Here is an 18,291-nt window from a genome sequence, read left to right as displayed (position 1 = left end):
AGAGGAACTCATGCAGGCTGTGGGCTGCAAACTACGGTCGAGGAATTCACACTGGGCTGCGCACTGTGAGAGCCTGGCTGAAGAGTTACCAGGTCTCAGAACTGGGATGCGAGAAGGTACCGAGGACGCTGATCGTGTTGGAGGTTCAAATTTGGAGCTCGGGCTGCAGGAGCACTGGAGGCGAATTCGCGGACACACAGTGGCTCTGAGGGGGGACTTTCCGTGGTTTCTTTTTCTCTGACCGCAAGAGGCACTTCAGGCATTTTCTGCCAATGGCGAATCTGTCAACTTCACGGTAGACGAAAACAAATTTCATTAAATATTGTACTGCCTTTATTACAAAACAATAAATTGAATTTGAATGATAATGAAACAAAATTTACACTTTAACTTGTTATGAAATTATGTTTATTAAAGGTACATTAAAACTGTTTACCTTCGGATAAAGGCAGTGTTTCTAAAGCCACATCACCATGTCAATACTCATTCCATACGGCATTCATGGAGAGTAACACCGACATTGTACTCATCATTCGTTTTGCAAGTTCTACATGGGGCCAGCCCAGTCTAAAACAACATTCAAATATACTTGGCACAAAAAGGAGATACACTTGATTGACCAAATGCCAAACAGTTGCCACTGTGTCTAGTCATCAAAACTACTGCTCCTATTAATGTAGATTTGTGTGAAAATAAATCCATGACTCACAACTTAACGATTCGGAGCAGAGACTTTTGTTTACAATGGTAAGCACATTTTCCAATATTACAGGAACATCTCAATTTATTTGCAGTATCTACACCATTACGATTACATTAAAACTAAAATTCAGCTGAGATGTTTAACACAGCAAGTTACACTAGTCAATAACCATTCAGTAACCATTCTCAAAAGTCCATATGATCAACGACGATGTGGTTATTAAACCAAGACAATTAAAGAATTCATTGGTGCAGAAGGTCAATAATTATACAACAAGACTCTCAGAAAAATCACAAAGCACTTTACTGCCATTAAAGTACCTTTGGAATCAATGTTGAAACTTAGGAAATGAGGCAGCCAATTTACATTGAACAAGCTCCGTCAAACATGCAGTTGATAAAAAACGGAATGATTTGTTTTTTGTTATAGTTGAATGAGTCACATCAAGATGCTTGAACAATTATAAAAGTCATTGTTTCATTTCAGCAATTCTCCCACCACTACTGGCACAGGCACGGTCTGGGTCTGCTCTTTGCTTCTGCAATTGCTGACTGGTTGCGTTAATTAATCTCTTCAAAGAAAGGGGTAGAGATATAGCTGGGGAAGTGCCGAAGATTGTGGACATTTCAAAACTACTTGGCCAGAATTAACTGAAAAAACAACTTTGATGTTAACAGTGCTTTCAGTTATTTATGCACAAATTGAACCACAACTTTACAGATGCGTCAAAACCCAAAATTGTTGCCTGAGGGACACTCTATCTTAATAAATTGCACAAAAAAATGTAATCGCCATTGGATATCTAAACTCAAAAGTGAATAGTATGGAAGTCTGATGGTTGCATTACAGACACATTAAATTGATTGTAGAAAATTAAGATCCAAATATCATACCTAAATGTCAATTGTTACTGTAAATTTATTTTGCATTGAAAATTTTTTTACAAGTGGAGTGCTATTCATTGAATTTGTAGTTGTTGTTAAAGATCAAAATTTATTGATGGTTTCAATTTTTATCATTTTATTCTTTCCCTTTTATTTTAATATTAAAACTCGGGGAATAGGTGCATAGTTCAATTAAAGTTTCAACATTGATTCCAAAGACACTTTAATGGCAGACAGCATGACGAAGAAGGCATTGGGCACACTTGCCCTTGTCCATCAGTAAGGGCACTGAGATCAGGTGCAGGGATGTCTTAGAACCACAGAACATTACAGCACAGAAGCAGGCCCCTTTGGCCATACCATTTTTGTCTAGTCCCACTGACCAGCACCCAGTCCGTAGCCCTCCATGTACCTGTCCAAATTCTTCTTAAATGTTAAAATTGAGCCCACATTCACCACTTCAGCTGGCAGCTCACTCCACATTCCCGCCATTCTCTTGTTACAACTGTAACTGCACCTGGAGTACTGTGTGATCACACAGCTATCAGAAAGATAGCATTAATCTGGAAAGAATTCATGAGACAGGGAGGCTTGAATTATAAGGAGAGGCTGGGACTTCTCTCTCTGGCTCACAGGAGGCTAAAGGCAGATCTAATAGAGATTTATAAAATCATGATTGGCGTTGAAAATATAAATTATCGCAATCTTTTTCTAAGAATAGGAGAAGCTAAAACTAGGAGGCACAGATTTAAGGTGAGAAGGGAAAGATTTAAAAGACCTGAGAAACACCTGGTTCACACAGAGGCTGGTGGGTTATATGGTCCAAGTTGCCAGAGGAACTTGACAGGTATATGGAAAGAAAAGGGCTGGAGGGATGAAGGCCAAATGAGCTCAGCCAGCATGGACATGTTGGACCAAAGAGCCTCTTTCCATGCCACCGAGCTTTGTGACTCTACCAACGGATCCTCCTTTGCACTTTCTGGTTCTCACACACTGTGCAGGTTCCTTAACAAACCTCCAATTTAATCCATGAGGAAAATTCCCAATTGCTCCAAAGGACCAGATAACCCTGCGGAAAACATTGGAGTGTTGCAATCCCTAATTCACACATGCCAGCTGAGCAAAGGCTAACAGAAATTAAACAGTAAAGGGAGGAGAGTTGCTTGGAGTTTATAGAAAAAAAATGCTGGTCATGTCTTGTGCACAAATTGGTAGGATCATGAATCTGTGCTCATAAAAGTAATGATTCAAGTTAGAATAAGGTACAAACCAAACTTGCATAGCTGCTCCAAATTTTCACCCAATCACCTTTGAGGACAAGCTGCTCACAGTCCATGGAAGGAACTTAATGGTTCTTTCATGTTTTGGCAACTTAAAGGCCAAAAATACAATGAATATGGCGTGGTTTCAATCCAGTTCCAAACACATAATTCATCACAAATTGGAATAAAATCAGCAATCATACCCCATTGGTCTACAAGAATGGCCAGTAATGGAAATACAAGTATAAAGGCTGCTTGGATTTGAGGCACAAATTGGATATGTACAGGTACTAAACTCGAAAGTCTGCAGATTTTGGAGTCACAGGCAATACACAAACGTGCTGGAGAAACTCACCAGATCCCGCAGCATCTATAAGAAGCAAAGGGTAACCGATGTTTCAGGCCTGGGTCCTTCATCAAATATGTACAAAGGGCCCAGACCAAAAACGTTGGTTACCCTTTACTAACCATGGATGATGCGTGACCTGCTGAGGTTCCCTGGCAGGTATTGCTTTAACCAGGTTATGAAAGTTGTTAGGGATGGAAGCAAATTTTTAAATCAGAAGTGCCTTTGGAAATAGGAAGATGGAATGCTTGCAGATCCGAACAAGCATATTTACATAAAGCATGATTTATTTCATCTTTTGAACCTAAACCACTCTTATTCTTTAAATTGTATTGTTAATTGTTTTAGTCATGTAGCACAGTAATAGGTCTTTCCGGCCCATGAGCCAGGGCTATCCAATTACACCCAATTAATCTACAACCCCCATACGTTCTGAACGGTGGGAGGAAACTGGAGCATCCAGAGGATACCCATGCAGACACGAGGAGAACATACAAACTCCTTACAGACAGCGCGAGATTCAAACCCCGATCCAAATCACTGGCATCGTGCTAACGACTAAAGCTAACCATGCCACCACTATTCTATCTTCTCACCAACCTTATGGGCTTAAGTGTAATGCCAATAAATTATGAAAGGGCTATGGGCCTTTCTGCTCATGGTAGGGAAGAGTTCAATAGCAAGCCTTCCAATGACAAGGCTATTGTCCTCCTTCACTGCATTCTGTTGGACAGTAGTCACTGAACAGTGAGAACAAAAGTCCTAATAGATTTGTCAAGTTGGTTACAAAATTGATGCTGCCCTCTCACACCCCAGTTGGCATTGGGTGGCAATGGTAAATCCCACTGCTCTGGCTTCTGATCTTTCTGGAGTTCATAGTCCATGCTCATTAATCTCCCAGGATTATTATAGGATAAATCTTAACTTTCATATGACCTTTTGGATACGGACACAAAGGAACGCCGAACACTTTGCATCTTTTTTGTTTTGCCTTTTACAGTATTCCACAGCTATTATTAATCTTTTTCTTTCCAATCAGTGAGAAATTAATGCATTGTAATAGGTACTAACATGACGGAAAAAAGATCCCTCAGAAACCGGCGCCTTTGGGGATTGGTGGATGCTGGATAAGTGAATTTTCCGGTTGCTTGAGATTGCGTGTTGCACAATAGGTGAACTGACCGCTACGGGGGCACCAATTTTAAACTTTCGTATTTTTTACCTATTCCTTTTCCGCTATTTTTTTTCCCCTTGGTTGCTTGAGGCTGCCAGTTGCTTGAATTCCAGGTAATGGAGATTTTTTTTAACTATATTTATAAAGTAGATTTATAAAATACTTCAATCACTGTGGCAATCAAGAAAGCAAGAATAAAATACCGAGAAAATCTAAGGATATAAAGTGAACAAAAAGAATACCTGGTATTTCAATGTTTGCCTTCAGCTACCCTCTGAAACTCCTGATAGTAATTTAATGAAAGCAGGACAAGAGCCTGCAGTCCAACATTCGAGAAATAACCTTGTGGATTGCTAAGTTATTCAAACAATAACACAATAAAAAAATAAAAAGCATTATGCAGGAGCAACTCAGCAGATCAAACAGTGTATTTGAAATAGCAAAGGAAAATATACATTAACTAACGTTTGGGGCTTGAGCCCTTCAAGGTATGAACATCGACGCCTGGCTACATTTGCTCATACCTTGATGAAAGGTTCAAGCCTGAAACGTCGGTTATGTATCTTTATCTTCACTGTCTGATCTGCTGAGTTTCTCCTGCATTATTGTTTTTACTTCAACCACGGTGTCTGTAGACTTTTGTGATTTACTGCATAATTTAAGAAGTTCAGTTTTCCTTTTTCTTCCCCTGCATGGCATGAGGATGACGTTTCAAAGCTGCCTGGCCTTGATTGCCAGCAAAGCTCAGCAGCAGCGTTTACTCGATTGCACCGTGTGCCTTCCAACTTTGAAAACTCCGTTGCTGCTGACCTGAGATGGATCCAGAGGTGGAATTTGTTTACCTAAAAAAAAACCCCAGTGAGATTATTAGTAAGCATTCATGTTAAACACGATACAAACAACATCTCCCCAATTCTGGGTTCAGTGGAACGGCACAGCAATGATTCTTGAACTCCGATAGACAGCATGCGTGCAAAATGTCTTCTTGCTTTTCAGAAAGAAAGTGAAGTGCAAGTTGTAGGCTCTTTTGTGTTGTTAATCCAACAGTAAATATCAACAGTACATCCTTTACTGATGGCTATGAACTCGCAACTGATAACAACTGTTCGTTGGAACCTTGTATCTTAAATTTAAATTGAGACATACAGCAAGGCAACAGGCCCTTTTGGCCCACAAGCCCATGCTATCCAATTACACCCCAGTGACCTACAGCCCCGGTATGTTTTGAATGGTGGGAGGAAACTGGAGCACCTGGAGGAAATCCAGGCAGACAAGGAGAGAACATACAAACTCCTTACAGACAGCGTGGGATTTGAACCCCAGTCCAGGTCGCAGGCACTGCAACAGTGATGCACCAACCGCAAAGCTAACCAGAAGGCCATCAATGTGGTACATAAAATCTTAAAGGTACATTTGCATATAGTACATTAAACCGTGTATGCAAGCTTAAATTTTTGACACAAATGCTGGAGGAACCCATCCAGTCTCTCGACATCCACCAAAAAGAAATCCAGACATTCCGACATTGAGTATAAAAGTGGTGAAGTCTTACCGCAGGCTCGTGAAACTTTGGTTAGGCCACATTTGAAATGTGTGCCATTTTGTCACCACACAAAGATATGGAGGCTTTGGAGAGGGCACAGAAGAGACTTACCAGGATGTTGTCTAATTCATACTGTTTTTGGGTACAAGAAGACAAAGGACAAACTTGGATTGTTTTCTCCCATTGGAAGCTGAGGGGCAGTCTGATTGCCTAAACTGTATTCATTTTAACCCTTTGAACTCTGTATCCCTGTTTTCAGGAACTACCAACAAGAGCAAATACTCCATGTCCTCATTTTCCAGGACCGGTTTTATACCCAACCACCAGCTGGCTTGTACTGTAGTTTACCCATGGACCCAGTCTGGAGTAATATACAGGTATTTCCCCAACTTAAGACCAAATATTTAAAAAAAATTAAAAATATAAAAATTACACGTTTACGGGTGAAAGTCAGGCTTATCCGTGCAAAATAACACCTCTCGCTAGAGTTTGGCAGCGTTGGCCGCCATGTTGTATTTGATGAACAATGACACAGATAGAGTGCAATTCCAACGTGTGTCCATTTCGAGATACGACTGGTTGGTCAGAACAGATCATGGACGCAAGTTAAGGACTACCTGTATTATGAAAGGTTAAAAAGGGTAATGTTGGATAGCTGAAGGGTAAGGTGAGCGAACTTTGGGCACGGATTAGCCATAAAAGAAGCGTGGCCCACACTGAGAAGGGCAGGACTGGCAGCTCAACGCTCCACAGTTCAGGAACCATAGGTATAATTTGGTTGCAGGTAAGAGAGGAGGGGGGAAAAAATTCAGTTTTGATTAGGGAAGACAGAAACAACAATGATTAGAATATTCATGAGGGATCATCCAGTGAGGATATATGGGTGGAAGTGAGAAATTAAGAATGGAATAATCATTTTGATGGGATAGTACAATTGCATAGGAATTGGAGTAAATGTGTAGGGAGATTGCAGATAATTGCAAGATTGAAAGGATTGTCAGAAGCTTCCTTTGAAGTTTGTAATAAATTTAAGACACCACGAGAGCGGGGACTCTCCAAGTGGTGGGAAATTTCTGTAGGTTGATCCAGCAGCCATATAAAGGGGTTCTAGTAGGGCAGCCATGGTGAAGCGCCCATTGTGAGACTGGCCCAGTGCAAGAGTCATATTCAGAGGCTTCGGCGAGCAGAGGGTGAGGAAGTGGTACCGGTGAAGGCAGTGGCAACAGCCCTTTAGGGAAAAAAAAGAGACTTCAGTAAGTCTTCTGTAAGGAGTTTGTACGTTCTCCCAGTGTCTGCGTGGGTTTCCTCCAGGAACTCTGGTTTCCTCCCACCATTCAAACGAAAATGTACCAGGATTGTAGGTCAACTGAATGTAAGTGGGCAGGACGGGCTCATGGGCCTGTTACCATGCCATATGTCAAATTTAAATTTTAAGGAAGGCTTAGGTAAGAGGACATGTGGTCAGGTAAGGTCTTTTCCTTATTGTACAGTCTGAGGTACATTGGCTGCACCATTTCATCAGATGCAAGGATCGACAATGAGATAGACAACAGACTCGCCAAGGCAAATAGCGCCTTTGGAAGACTACACAAAAGAGTCTGGAAAAACAACCAACTGAAAAACCTCACAAAGATAAGCGTATACAGAGCCGTTGTCATACCCACACTCCTGTTCGGCTCCGAATCATGGGTCCTCTACCGGCATCACCTACGGCTCCTAGAACGCTTCCATCAGCGTTGTCACCGCTCCATCCTCAACATCCATTGGAGCGCTTTCATCCCTAACGTCGAAGTACTCGAGATGGCAGAGGTCGACAGCATCGAGTCCACGCTGCTGAAGATCCAGCTGCGCTGGATGGGTCACGTCTCCAGAATGGAGGACCATCGCCTTCCCAAGATCGTGTGATATGGCGAGCTCTCCACTGGCCACCGTGACCGAGGTGCACCAAAGAAAAGATACAAGGACTGCCTAAAGAAATCTCTTGGTGCCTGCCACATTGACCACCGCCAGTGGGCTGATAACGCCTCAAACCGTGCATCTTGGCGCCTCACAGTTTGGCAGGCAGCAACCTCCTTTGAAGAAGACCGCAGAGCCCACCTCAGTGACAAAAGGCAAAGGAGGAAAAACCCAACACCCAACCCCAACCAACCAATTTTCCCCTGCAGCCGCTGCAACCGTGTCTGCCTGTCCCGCATCGGACTTGTCAGCCACAAACGAGCCTGCAGCTGATGTGGACTTTTACCCCCCTCCATAAATCTTCGTCCGCGAAGCCAAGCCAAAGAGAGAGTCTGAGGAATGGGAATGGCAGGCAAGGCAGTGGTACGCTCTTCTTGGAGGCTGCGGAAAATCATGGACACAAGTGGGCGTCCTGATGCCTTCTCCTGTGAGAAGTGCATCCACTTGCAGCTCCTTACAGACCTCACTCGAGAACTTGAGTTGGACAAAGTTCGGATCATTCGAGAGGCAGAGGGGCTGATGGACTGATGTTACAGGGAGGCAGTCACGCCTAGGAGGCAGGTGGCTGGGTGACCATCAGGAGAGGGAACGTGAACAGGAAGTCAGTGCTGGATAACCCTGCAGCCATTCCCCTTAATAACACATACACTCTTTCGGATAATGTTGGGAAGGACAATCTACCAGGGACAATTCACAGCAGTCAGGACTCTGGGACAGAGTCCAGCACTTTACAATCACTCCTCTATCTACTCCGGCTCTCTGGTTCCCATCCCCCTACAAATCTAGTTTAAATCCCACCCCCGCCCCAGAGCAGCACTAGCAAATCTTCCCACAAGGAGATTGGTCCCCCTCCAGTTCACAAGCAAACCATCCCAACTTCCCTGGAAGAGAGCCAGAATCTGAAGCCCCCCCCCCCTCCCCTTCCAGCAGCATCTCTTTATCTACGCATTAGGCTGCATTATCCTCCTATTTCTAACCTCACTAGTACCTGGCACAAGTAGCAATCCTAAGATCACGATCTTGGACATCCCTCCCCTTCAACTTCACACCCAACTCCCTGAACTCACTTTGCAGGACCTCGTCACCCTTCCTACCATCGTCATTAGTCTCTACATGGGCCACAACATCTGGGTGCTCACCCTTCCTCTTGAGAAAGCCGTGGATTCGGTGTTGGGCATATACATTTAATGACATATCCATAAGCGTTACCGAGGGACTCAATGAACTTCATTCAGGCTTCTGATGAAGTAGAGACATTTCTTGGCCATTGTATCGATGGACAGGTAGTTGGAGATAACTATACCCAAGAACTAAAAGCTGTCTACTATCTCCACTTCAGCACCATTGTTGAATTGATTGAGATGAAACCATCACAAAGCAAAGAGACCAGAGACTACTTTTGGCTTCTCTTCAGGAATGGGATGATCAGTTCCCACCATTGACCATTGGAGACCCTAGAGAGAAACTTTGCACATGGACAACCAATGAGAACAATGTTGAGTTCCCTCTATGGACTAAAGGATGGGAATCCAGACCAAATCACGTTCCTGCTAAATTAATATCCAAACAAAGGATCATCTTTAAACAAGACAAAAAAAAATTAGAACTATGCTGGAGTGGTGAGGGGGAACGACAATGGTTACAAATAACTTCATAATCATGAGTCAATTTAGAAACTCCCAGATGAAAATTCTCGTCTTCCTGACCATTGATTTGCGCATTCAAATGGTTTCCAGCTTATTTACAAAAATATCTAACTGCCAGTCTGGCAATGGATGAAGATTCGCATTTACAAGTGGCAGATGGCCGTGAGTCTGAGCAGAGTTTGTCATTCACTACTGATTTGGCCACATCTCGCTTGTGGAAATAAAAACAAAGAGGGACGGGAAGTCTCAGAGCACTCTTGATTCTGATTCCAGACAGATCTCCGGAGTGTCTGCCAGCTTGGCTGGCTGCCCAGCCCTGCACGCAGCTGTAACAGGGCAGAACACTGCTCCATTTCTCAGCTCCATCTTCACTCCTTTGTCTGCCAACTAGCCCGGCTCCCTTGTAAATCATCTACTCTGTTTCAACTCGGAAACTGCTCGCCTTTTCCTCTTTGAACTGTACTTCCAGCTACACCTGTTCTGGTCACAAGAAATAGATGTTTGGTCAAAGTTTTGAATGGAAACCCAGTCTAATCACCTCACATCCCCAAACCATAGAGCATTACGGCAAAGTACAGACCATTTAGCCCACGATGTTGTGCTGACCTATGGAAACGTACTCCCCAACATTCTAATTAATTCTTCCCTCCCTCACAGCCCAAAACCCTCTATTTTTCTTCCATCCATGTGCCTATCTAACAGTCTTTTGTATGTCCCTATTGTACCAGCCTCCACCACCACCACCACCCCCGGCAATGCGTTCCAGGCACCCACCACTCTCTATGGAAAAATATTTACCTCTGACATCTCCCCTAAATTTTCCTCCACTCCCCTTTGATAGATGTCCTCAGGTATAAGCAATAAAACTCTCACATAATACATCCACATCAATGTCTATGTGAAATTTACTTCATGATGGGGACTGACCCGGACTGAACCAGATTGTTTGGAATTTTGATGAAGGAGAGCAAGTTTTGACACCTCCCTTATGTAGTTTGACCATCCAGGTACTGCAGGGATCAGCGTTTGAATGAAAATCTCTCTGCTGCCTTACTGACACAAAGGATCCCACAGTACATTTAGAAGACAAAGAGAGTCATCTGTACTGTCACAGCCCAAAATTTATCCCTTGCTTAATATCACTAAAAATAGATTTCCTGATCCTGAGCATGTTTCACTCTGTGGAAGTCGATGACAGTAAATGAGCTCCATTATAGTGATTACAATTCAAAGGTACTTCTTCAGCGGAAATGCACTTTGGAATATCCTGAAAAGGACATTGAGGGTCAAATGCCTTTCTTTCACAACTTATTTTCCTACCCATTTTGGGGTTATTGGTAAATTAAGAGACGATTTTTTTTGTGCTGTCACCCGAATCATTCAAAACACAGCTTTATCTATTGTCCAGTAAGGTACGACTGGATCTCTTCTGCTAAATGCAAGAGAACGGGATGGGCCCTCTCAGCAACGTGCTGGAGTATCAAACAAGAGAAGGGAGTGGTCAAACACTGCTCGCTTTCCTCAAGGTTCCAAATAGTTTAGTTCACTTCCAGGCAGCCCAGTGAGTCCCATATTAAGCCAGTCTCACATATGCACCAAGTCTTGCAATGAGTTGGCAGAAGCCTCTTACTCACTCCATAGCTGATTTCTCCAATCTTTGGTCAAGTTTGTCATGAGACAAACTCATTCGTGACATGAATCTGCATTTGAAGCCTATTTAACTGAGGGTCAGTGTTTCCAGTGTTTGGGACTGGCAGGCATTGGTGCCACGACCACTGTACAATTTGCCCATCTCAATCTGATGAGCAGGAAACCTAGGCCGACAAATTAGTTTCTGAAAATGTCCATATTTGAGGATGACGTGCGTGCTGCCTTCAGGAGAGTGAATCCAAGGAAAGCATCTGGCCTGGACGGAGGACTTGGCCGAGTATTAAAAATCTGCGCTGACCAACTTCCCAATGTATTCATGAATATCTCACTCTGGCAGGGTGAGGTACCCACCTGTTTCAATCATGCCGGTGTCCAAGAAGAGTGAAGGAACCTGTCTTAATGACTATCGACCACTTGCCCTTACATCAACAATGATGAAATGTTTTGAAAGGCTCTACACAAAGCCCTGGAACACCTGGACCATAAACATGCATTCATTAGGATGCTCTTTATTGACTACAGTTTGGCATTTAACATTTAAAACTGATTGGCAAATTCCAAGACCTGGAACTCACCATTCCACTGTGTCACTGGATCCTGGATTTCCTCACCTCCAGACCACAATCAGTGAGGATTGGTAAGAACATCTCCTCCACAATCTCCATCAGTACTGGAGCATCACAGGGGTGTGTACTTAGCCCCCGACTCTAGCTCCCTTTACACCTACGATTATATGGTTTGGTATGACAATAACACCATTTACAAATTTGCTGACGATTCCACGGTAGTGGGTTGTATAAAGAAAGGTGATGAGTCCGCATACAGGATGGAGATTACACCAACAACAACCTTGTACTCAATGTCACCAAAACTAAGGAGCTACCTGATTGTTGACTTCAGGAAGGGAAAACCAAATGTATGCCATCCAATGATCACTGAGGGATCAGAAGTGGAGAGGGTGAGCAAATTTACATTCTTGAGAGTCTTTCCTCGACACAGCACACTAATGGCATCATGAAGAAAGCACATCAGCACCTCGACTTTCTCAGATATTTGCGGAGGTTTGTTATGACATTGGAAACAATGGCAAATTTCTAGGGAGAATGTGTGATGATCAGCTGTATCATGGTCTGGTATGCGGACACCAATGAGTGTAAAGGCCACCAAAAGGAAGCGGAGATGGCACAGGCAAAACCCTCCTCACCATCGAGAACATCTACAGGGAACGCTACCATCAGAGAACACCAGCAATCATCAAGGATCCACACCACTCAGCACCCACTCTGTTCTCGCTGCTGCCATCAGGAAAGAGGTGTCGGTATCACAAGACTCTCCCCCACCAGGTTCAGGAACAGCTGCTACCCTTCCACCACCAGACTCCTCAACGACAAACTCAATTCATTTAAGGGCTCTTATTTATGCACTTTATTGAATTTTTAAAATTCTCTCTGTATTGCACGATTTGTTTACATTCGTTATCTGTTTACAGTTCTTTATTTATTTATATGTATACGCTGTGTACAGCTTATTTTTGCACAACCAATAAGTGGTTGTATGTGATGTGTATATACTCCGACAATAAATCTGAATCATTGGATTCTAATTCCAAAGCCACACAGGCAGACTGACCTGATGTCTTTATCTGGCACCAATTGACACATAATTGGGGAAGCATATCACAAAGGGAAGTAAAATGAAGTCAATTTTTTAAAAGTTGAGTTAAAAATGAATTTGTGTTCATTTTTGCATTCATTCAAATTGTGGAAAATAATGTTTGAAAAAGGAGTTTGAATTAGTTCTAAGCATAAATAATTGTGCATTTTCTATAGTTTTCAAAACAAATACAACTTAAGTTTCATATGATTTGGCTAAGAATGTTTACAGTGAGTTTTGCTGATGGCCCCTTCAAAATTCTGAACATTTCACTTCAGGCCACAAAGACCTCATGCCAACAGTAGATGGCAGTGCAGCACTACCTTGACCCAGACAAGTCAATAGACCACAAGACCATAAAGTGGAGCAGCAGAATTAGGCCATTCAGCCCATCAAGTCTGCCTTCGAAGCATGGCTAATGTATTTTCTCTCTCAACCCCATTCTCCTGCCTTCTCCCCAAAACCTTTGACACTCTTACTCGTCAAGAGCCAATCAACCTACAATTTAAATATATCCAATAACTTGGCCTACACAGTCGTCCGTGGCAACGAAATTCACAGGTTCACCACCCTCAGGCTGAAGAATTTTCTCCTCATCACCTTTCTAAAGTGACGTCCTTTTATACTGAGGCTGTGTCCTCTGGTCCAAAACTCTCCCATGAACGGAAACATCTCTTCCATGTTCATTCTATCCAGCCCTTTCAATATTCGGAATGTTTTGATGACTTCTCCCCTTCTAAACTCCAGGGAATACAGTTCCACAGCCATCAAACACCCCTCATACATTAACCCTCTCATTCCTGGGATGATTCTTATAAACATCCTTTAGAGGCGCACCAATGTCAACAGATCCTTCCTGAGACATGGGGCTCAAAAGTGCCCACAATATTCCAAATGTGGTCTGACCAGCGCCTTATCAAGCCTCAGCATTACACCCCTGCTCCATTACCATTAGTTAAAAATAAAATAGGTGAACTTCAAATAAAAATCTACTTCTAAAATCCTCTTTATCATTTAATGAACCTCAACCCAATGCTTCTTCATCCTTGAATGCTGGTACCACTGCAATCACATTCACCCAATCACTGAGTACAGGTCCAATAGATCCATCGACAACTAATGGGGATTCCCAGCAACCCATTTACCACCCGCCACCATGTCTCACATATTAAAGAGACAGTTGATCCCATGAGATTTTAGATAGCTGAGTACAGGTCCAATAGATCCATCGACAACTAATGGGGATTCCCAGCAACCCATTTACCACCCGCCACCATGTCTCACATATTAAAGAGACAGTTGATCCCATGAGATTTTAGATAGCTGAGTACAGGTCCAATAGATCCATCGACAACTAATGGGGATTCCCAGCAACCCATTTACCACCCGCCACCATGTCTCACATATTAAAGAGACAGTTGATCCCATGAGATTTGAGATAGCTGAGTACAGGTCCAATAGATCCATCGACAACTAATGGGGATTCCCAGCAACCCATTTACCACCCGCCACCATGTCTCACATATTAAAGAGACAGTTGATCCCATGAGATTTGAGATAGCTGAGTACAGGTCCAATAGATCCATCGACAACTAATGGGGATTCCCAGCAACCCATTTACCACCCGCCACCATGTCTCACATATTAAAGAGACAGTTGATCCCATGAGATTTGAGATAGCTGAGTACAGGTCCAATAGATCCATCGACAACTAATGGGGATTCCCAGCAACCCATTTACCACCCGCCACCATGTCTCACATATTAAAGAGACAGTTGATCCCATGAGATTTGAGATAGGATGAGCAGATTAAAGCCACCCTTCAATAGCATGGTATCTAAGATCGAAGATAAATTTGAAAGAGTGCAAGTTCTGCTGTAACTCTTGCTGAGCCAGACTTAACTAAAAGAGCAAAAGGTGGGATCAGGGAAGGAGGCAGGGACTGATCCCCCACTATTTGCCTCTGAAGGCACTTCCTTTTCTATGAACTACAATTGCAGATGCTGCAATTGCAGTAAATACACAAAAGTGCTGGAGAAACTCAGAAGACCTTGCAGCATCCAAAGGAGGCAAATGTAACCCCTGCTATCTGGAATTCAAGCAACCAGCAAAAAAAAATCAAGGAAAATAAACTTTGAAAAATAACTAAGATTTTAAAAATGGGTTAAAAAAATTTGCAAGTTTAAAATTGTAAAAGTAGATGTTCTCTGAAGTAACGCATAAGCCTTTGGTGAAGATGAGGGCAAATATTCCGCCGGGGAGTGCTTTGCCCATACCAGATTACAGGTACACAGTCCTTTATCCGGAACCCTTGGGGGACAGTGTGTTTCCAATTTTAGATTTTTCCAGATTTCAAAACAAAATCCAGCTGCCTCAGATTTAAGCTCACCCGAGCTTAATTGTGCTGCCATATCCACCCCCTTCCAGTCGCACTGGCGTCTCTCTCCCCCTCGTTCACTCAAGTCGCACAGCAGTCTCTCTTTCCCCTGCCCGCGTCGCGCTCCAGTCTCTCCTCCCCCCGCCCGAATCACGCTGACATCTTTCTCCTCCCCTGCCCGAGTCGCGCTGCCGTCTCTCCCCCCGCCCCCACCCCGATCAACCTAGTCGCACTGCTGTCTTTCTCTCCACTGTACCAGCACCAGGAAAAAAAGTGACGGTTTTGGAGCTTTCCAGGTTTTAGATATCCGGATAAAGGATTGTGTACCTGTATTTGAATATTGTGTGAAACAGCAAAGGCGTCGCCCAGGATGAAAAGCTGGTTGATGCCTCTCGACGTTGAGGTGACTCTCTTAAAGTGTCTCCTTATCCCTGCTTAGTAAGAGTCACCCTGGTCAGAAGCTGTAAACTTGGTGGGGGGGAAGGGGGGGGGGTTAATTAGCTATAATGTTATTGCTCATCTTTTGGGCGGCTCCATGATGGGGAAGAAACCTTCAGATGCAGCAATGGTTAAAGGCTCTAAAAGAATGTGACTGAAAATAAAGTAAAATGCTTTAAGGTTTATATATTCATGCAAGTTAAGTTTGTTCAGTGTCGGTACAGAATAGTATTTTTGTCTTTTAAACTGCTTATTCTTAATGCAGGTGTATTAGTTAGGCATTGTAATAGCAAGTCTCAAGCAACCGGAAAATACACTTATCAGGCATCTACCAATCCCTCTAGGTGCCGGAATCCATAGGTCTTACTGTATAAGCAAAGTATCGGCCTGAGCCCTTTGTCAAGGTTTAACAGCTGAGTTTCTCCAGCACTTTTGTGTATTTACTTTATTTTCTCTCCTCTTTTCTGTTTTTCCCCCCAAATGGAGCTGTAGCCATGGAGACTCTTCACTAGCTTTTCAAAGACACACACAGTAATTTTTCCCCCACTGTATCATGAAACATGTTACAACAATAAAAAAAATCTAAATAATAAATAAATCGAAATAGCTAATCACATGCACACTTTCTTGGTGAAATATTAAAATAAAGCAGGTCCAAATTATCCTTGCAAATTTTCCTGACAATTAAAATGCCATTACATCTCATCCTCACTAACCCTCAGAAAAAAATCCATTCTCTACTTATTTTAACGGTAACCTATTTAACTCACATTCCCATTAAGGGATCCCCACCACCCTGGTCGCTACTTCTTCTCACTGCTACATTCAGGCAGAAGGTACAGAAGCCAGAAGAGCAGCACCTCCAGGTTTAGCTTCTAGAACAGTTTCTTTCCAATAGCCAGAAGGTCCTTGCCATACTATTCAGAGTGTACTCAGACACCATAAAAGGATTGTCTGCACTATTGCAAAATCACTTTATTGCACTCGGGTAACTGAACATCTACAAAGCACATCTACAAAGTGCTGGAGGAGCCCAGGTGTAGGTCATGCAGTGTCCATGGAAAACAATAGATGGTCAAGGTTAGACCCTCAACTCTTGCACCATCTCTTCATTTCCTCACCTGAAACTATTATCAATCTTTTGGATTTATTGTCTCTTTTTAATTCAATTTAATATACTACAGGTGCTCCCCTACTTACAAAAGGTCGACTTACGATTTTTCAAAGTTACAATGGTTCTAACCTGCACTTTCAAGTTTGAATTTCTATCTGTTCCCACCCTTGTGACACATGGGAGCCCTCTTGTGACGCTGGGCGATGGGAGCATCGCGCAAGACTATCGTACAGCACACTCTCCCTCACAATGCTGACTCAACTATGCCCAGTGTGCTTTCATCTGTGTACGTTAATGTTTTTTTTTGCAGTGTGGAATAAAGGTATTCACAATTTAATTTTTTTTAAATGGTCGGCACGGTATTCTTTTATGACATGATTTTTTTTCGACATACGATAGGTTTGCCGGAATGACGCAAAGGCTCTACAAAAATACACCCTCCGTTGTAATGCCTTGGAAGTTTATGGACAATATTCGTGATCTTGAAGTGCCTGGTAATATGCAAATTATATTAGATAAATTACCCTACCGGATATGGGATAGACTGAGAAGAATGGCTTGTGATTTCCAGGAAAATGACGATCAAAGAGCGACCTGGTGGATTTGGTGGATTTCCTAGGAGGTCTGGTATACCTTGAAACAGATCCAATATATGGAAGTACTAGAGGCACTTCTCTGGGGAACAAAGATGTAAGGAGGCCTGCGTACAGTTTTGGTCACCAAATTATAGGAAATATATAAACAAAATAGAGGGAGTACAGAGAAGGTTCACGAGAATGTTGACAGGATTTCAAGGTTTGAGTTACAGGGAAAGGTTGTGCAGACTAGAGCTTTTTTCTCTGGAGTGTAGAAGATTGAGGGGGGACTTGATAGAGGTGTTTAAGATTTTAAAAGGCTTTTTCAATTAAGAGTGGGGGAGATTCAAACTAGAGGGCATGGTTTAAGATTGAAGGGGGAAAATTATAAGGGAACATGAGGGGAAATTTCTTTACGCAAAGGGTGGTGGGGATGTGGAATGAGCTTCCGGCAGACGTGGTTGAGGCGGGATCATTGGTTACATTTAAGGAAAGACTGGATAGTTACATGGAGAGGAGAGGACTGGAGGGGTATGGACCGGGTGCTGGTCAGTGGGACTAGGAGGGTGGGGATTTGCTACGGCATGGACTAGTAGGGCCGAACTGGCCTGTTCTGTGCTGTAAGTGGTTATACGGTTATATTCTTTGGCTTGGCTTCGCGGACGAAGAATTATGGAGGGGTAATGTCCACGTCAACTGCAGGCTCGTAGTGAAAAATTGGAAAGGAGTCCTTTTGCTACTACTGCGTCAGTTAAAAATAAAGAAAAAGATAAAGTAACTAAGGAAAAGGAGAGTTTACCTACTGAGAAGGGTTGTTTGTTCTGTAAAGGTGGACATGCTTTGGAAATGTTTTGAAGATTTTAAGAAAAGAAGGAACGCAAAGGGAAAAAAAAAATCACTTTTTTAAAAAAAAAGAGAATGGAATATGTTTTGGCTACCTGTGTAAGGAGCACATCAGTGAAAACTGCAA

General features: G+C 42.9%; 1 protein-coding gene across 5 annotated transcripts in view; it reads right to left on the bottom strand.

Moving 5' to 3' along the window:
* The window catches only part of LOC138755789 (ras-related protein Rab-31-like), a 277,761-nt gene that overhangs the window by 149,701 nt on the left and 109,769 nt on the right, over window positions 1-18,291 (bottom strand). Inside the window, exon 7 of one of the 5 annotated variants that reach the window (XM_069922417.1) lies at window positions 392-5,211. The exons of the other annotated variants lie outside the window; for them this stretch is intronic. Within the exon in view, the coding sequence (XP_069778518.1) occupies window positions 5,114-5,211 (98 nt within the window). The 3' untranslated portion in view covers window positions 392-5,113. Of the gene's footprint in view, window positions 1-391; window positions 5,212-18,291 lie in introns of those variants that run through there. 5 annotated transcript variants of the gene reach the window in all.

Source organism: Narcine bancroftii, chromosome 2 (genome assembly GCF_036971445.1).
Source record: "Narcine bancroftii isolate sNarBan1 chromosome 2, sNarBan1.hap1, whole genome shotgun sequence".
NCBI lineage: Eukaryota > Metazoa > Chordata > Chondrichthyes > Torpediniformes > Narcinidae > Narcine > Narcine bancroftii.
The sequence above is the reverse complement of the archived record's forward strand: the minus strand, read 5'-3'. Positions and strand labels throughout refer to the sequence as shown.